Genomic DNA, 4,408 nt, shown 5'->3' on the forward strand with positions numbered 1-4,408 from the left:
AAAAAAAAAAAAAAAAAAAAAGAAAAGAAAATCCCTTCCCTTAATTATCATCTTGGGTGGTTCTGTGATGCTTTCATTTGTATGACTTTCTTTCGAGTTAAAAGGGCAGGGCAGTGTTTACTTTTTATATCCTTTTTGTGTATGAGCTGGGATTCTTTCTATTTATATGAATATTCATTTCAAATGTTTCCTTTTTTGTTCCTTTGTTTTCCGTGCTCCTTTACCATTCATCTTCTCATCTGCTCTTGATTGTTCTACTTGCATTTTCATGAGTGATAGCTTGTGTAAGAGCAATTGAGAAGAGCACGAGCGATAGCTCGATAGCATGTGTGTAAGAGCGTTAGTGATAGCGTGTCTAAGAGCAAACGAGAAGAGCACGAGTGTAGCATGTGTGTAAGAGCGATAGTGATAGTGTGTAAGAGCAAGAGCAGTAGCTAGAGTAAAAGTAGTATGCAAGAGTGAGATTAAGGGCCAGAGAAAGAGCACGAGCGATAGCTCGTGTGAATATGAGAACGATAGCACGAGTAAAAGAAAAATCATGATCAATAGTGATAGTTCTGGCTGGTACGAGATTGATAGTGAGAGCGATCTTGGGAAGATATTCCCGCTCAAGTGTTCTTTGGGATTGTGAAGGTCGTGTATGCACGTGGATTCGTTTCAATTACAATGGTAGATGTATCAACGGCGTAGTTGATAGACACATGCTTTGTAAACTATTGATTTGTATGATCGTTAATGGATCATCTCTCATTTTTCCGTTCTATCATTTTCACTGAATTGTCAAAGTCATTCCCTAACCAGTTGAATGACATGTACCTATTTGTTTGTGGAACGGTTCCTAATTATTCCACGATAACATAATTATCCACAAAAGAAGTCGACTCGATTGATCACTTCGGTTAAGTGAAATTTTTAACTGTCTATTCATTTATCCAATGCAATCTTCTTCAACACTCAATGGTATGTTAATAAACAATAAAAGGAATGTTTTTAACAATAGCTAATAATTATCCCTAATAATATATGTTAAAAAAATTTATAACAATATTACAAGTACATTTCATTACACGAGTTCGAACAATAAAATAAATAGTTTAAACGATAGATAATAATTGTTTGCACGTTTGTCTATTGTGGCTCTTTTCGATGGTATGGTTTTCTTCTCAACAATATTTGAATGAGTTCTTCCATAATATATATGTCCATCTGGATTCTATACAGTCATAAGACCCTCTACAATCTCCAAGCATTCGAATTCGTTACACGTGCATGTATAGTTGTTGATATTAACCTACCCGACCCACTATCTATCTCCACTTATCTACTGGTTTGGGTAGATATTGTTTGTCCTTATCATTCCGTGATGTTATTTGCTTCTTAACATATTCAAGAGTACACTATTAGATAATAAAATTTATGAGCACGCGTATAAATATTCTTTTAAAAAAATTTATTAGATAATAAAATTGAAAAACTTTTTATAGGGTTTAATTGGTAATATATTTGATGAATTAAAAGTTTAGATTAAAATTTATACGCCTAATAATAATAATAATATTGTTTAATTAATTAATTATTTTTATTTATTTGACCTGTGTTAAACGATATAATTTGCCCATCTCTACCCGCGCCAGAACCTCTCCTAAACCCCAACGAACAAGCGGAGAGATTTCTTTCAGTCGGCGATCGGAGATGAAGGTGGTGGCATTGGTAAGCGGCGGAAAAGACAGTTGCTTTGCCATGATGAAGTCGATTCAATACGGCCACGAGGTTTCGTTTTCCTTCTCGATTTTCCCTCTTAATGTTCACTGGCTGTTACAGTTTATGTTTTCGTTCAATTTTGGTTTGTTTGATTTTCTATTTTCAGTAAATTTATACTGCTGTTTGGTTCAGATTGTAGCGCTAGCTAATTTGATGCCTGCCGATGATTCCGTGGATGAGCTTGATAGTTACATGTATCAAACTGTAAGTCTTCTTGCTTTCCTCCTTGTGCAAAAATGCACGGATTCGTCACTTACAATTTTGAAGTAAATGGTTGATTTGATTTTTGACAATCAACTATCGTTCTTCTTTATCATGTAAGTGCACTTTTTGTTTTAAGTTTTGAACTCTCCAACCAGGTCCCTGTCTCGCAGATTGAAAATTCTCTGTAAAAAATCAGGCACACTTTTTGGAATTGGAAATAATTAAGTTATGCTTCCTTCTCCATTTTCAGAACAGTAATTAAAATTGAATTCCTGCATTGTTTGATGGGATTGACATGGTTGATTTTCTTGTCCCTTCCCCTTCTTTTCCACCAAAAAAGTCCAACTAGTATGACCTTGAAATTTACTTTTCTTATAAAATTTTTGACGGGACCTGTGAGATCCCACATCGGTTGGGGAGGAGAACGAAGCATTCTTTATAAAGGTGTGTAAACCTCTCCCTAGGAAACGCGTTTTTAAAATTTTGAGGGAAAGTCCGAAAGGGAAAGCTCAAAGAGGACAATATTTTCTAGTAGTGGGCATGGGCTGTTCCATGACCCGTGAGTTAACTCACTCCTTTGGTTCACTGTTAATATTTTTCTTGAAGACACTGAGGAGTGTTAAAGAATCTCTATAGACCCAAAATATTTTGATCAACCCAATGTGTTGGGTTATGACCTTTTTTTTTGCTTTGAGATGGAACCGACCCAAATTATGATTATTATTACTATTTATTAAAAGACACATCTTTTTGTTATAATAACTTTTTCATATTTATTTTTATTTAGCTCCTCATAGGAGTTTGTATCTTTTGAATATACTACTAAGTTGTAACACTTCACTAATCAATGAAAAGCTTGTTCCTTGTTAAAAAAAAGTTCTTATGCACACACACACACTAACTTCATTTCACGCATAAATTCTTTTAGATATTTTACTCTCCACAATTACAGTAAATACAAATCTCTAAATCTCTGAAATTTTATTTTTCATAAATGACTTTGTAACCAACAATGTCTGGAAATTAGAAGACAAATATTGAAGTCCTAATACCTCTTGTATTTTTGTATTTGTTACATTATAATGAATAACTAGTCTGGACCATCAGGCCAACCCAACCCAAATATGTTATGGCTGCATTTGGTGCATAATTTAATAAGAGGTATTTTAAGTTAACCAATAACCACAATAGTTACCTCACTCCTTTGATTTGAGACTTGAATTACCTCACCCCTTTATATATGTATATTATCATTTGAGAAGTAATCGAAGGCTTGTAGTCTAAGATTGCTAATTTGGGTTATTGGCTATAAATCTTTAGGTTGGACATCAAATTATTGTTAGCTACGCAGAATGCATGGGAATTCCATTGTTTAGAAGGCGAATTCAAGGATCCACAAGGTAAGTCTATTAAAAAAAAGGAATTCTTAGGTAAAAAGCATCAGCTTGATGTGTGTGTTTATTTATTTATTTTTTTGCACTTTCGTGGACCATTTTGCTCGAGAAAATTAGGAGTATTTTTTGAGGCGTGGAGAACTTTTGGGGGTTGTTGGGCTTTAATTAGGTTTAATACCTTCATTTGGGTTTTGGTAACTCAGCAGTTAGGAGTTTAGTGCTTTTCCTTTGTCTGGCGCTCTTCTTGTAATTGCTATTTGGTTTTTGTTTTTTTCCCACTGTATCTCAATATCATGGGCTTCCCTTTTCTGTACTCCAAATCTGTACGTTTATGTATATTATCTGAAAGCTGGTATTTCATTGAAAAAAGTTGTCTGGGCTAAAAAGTTGCATCGCCCATTCATTTAGTTTTATGATACAAGCATCAGGTTATTTGCACAAATTGGGAGGCTTTATTCATCCCTCATAAGAAGTTCTATATCCATAGTTTATTGTTTTGATTTTTCACTCTTTTGGGAGTCATTGAACATTATTGTTCCTTTTCATTAATCGAAAAGGTTGTATCTTGTTTAAGAAAGATACAATGCATTAGGTTCCCTCTCATTCTAATGGTTACTATTTTATGGAACTATTCTAGGCACCAGAAGCTTAACTATAGAATAACTCCAGGTGATGAAGTGGAAGATATGTATATTTTGCTAAAGGAAGTGAAGAGGCAATTACCTAGTGTTTCCGCAGTATGTTCTGGTGCCATTGCATCTGATTATCAAAGATTGCGGGTAGAGAGTGTTTGTTCAAGGCTAGGACTTGTTTCTCTAGCATATTTGTGGAAACAAGATCAATCATTGCTTCTACACGAAATGGTAAATAACATGTATATAATCATTAAAATGGACATGCAACATTTGAATTTTACTCATAAGTCTTATTCCTCTTCTTTTGAACTAGATAAACAATGGAATTTTGGCCATCACAGTGAAGGTATAATTCTCTCTCTCTCTCTCTCTCGTGTTTCTTTTTGTGTTGGAGGGGGGGGGGGGGGGGGGGGG

The 4,408-nt window shown here is 34.6% G+C and overlaps 1 protein-coding gene across 2 annotated transcripts in view; it reads left to right on the forward strand.

Moving 5' to 3' along the window:
- Positions 1-1,614: 1,614 nt before the first annotated feature.
- Positions 1,615-4,408, forward strand: part of LOC111465391 (diphthine--ammonia ligase) — a 10,757-nt gene continuing 7,963 nt past the window's right edge. Inside the window, exons 1-5 of one of the 2 annotated variants that reach the window (XM_023109738.1) lie at positions 1,615-1,770; positions 1,894-1,965; positions 3,286-3,365; positions 3,997-4,222; positions 4,308-4,340. In XM_023109738.1, coding sequence (XP_022965506.1) covers positions 1,693-1,770; positions 1,894-1,965; positions 3,286-3,365; positions 3,997-4,222; positions 4,308-4,340 — 489 coding nt within the window. In that variant the 5' untranslated portion in view covers positions 1,615-1,692. The remainder of the gene's footprint in view (positions 1,771-1,893; positions 1,966-3,285; positions 3,366-3,996; positions 4,223-4,307; positions 4,341-4,408) is intronic. The other variant, XM_023109739.1, reaches the window with a different exon arrangement.

The sequence above is a fragment of the Cucurbita maxima genome, unplaced genomic scaffold (assembly GCF_002738345.1).
Source record: "Cucurbita maxima cultivar Rimu unplaced genomic scaffold, Cmax_1.0 Cma_Scf00029, whole genome shotgun sequence".
Taxonomy (NCBI): domain Eukaryota; kingdom Viridiplantae; phylum Streptophyta; class Magnoliopsida; order Cucurbitales; family Cucurbitaceae; genus Cucurbita; species Cucurbita maxima.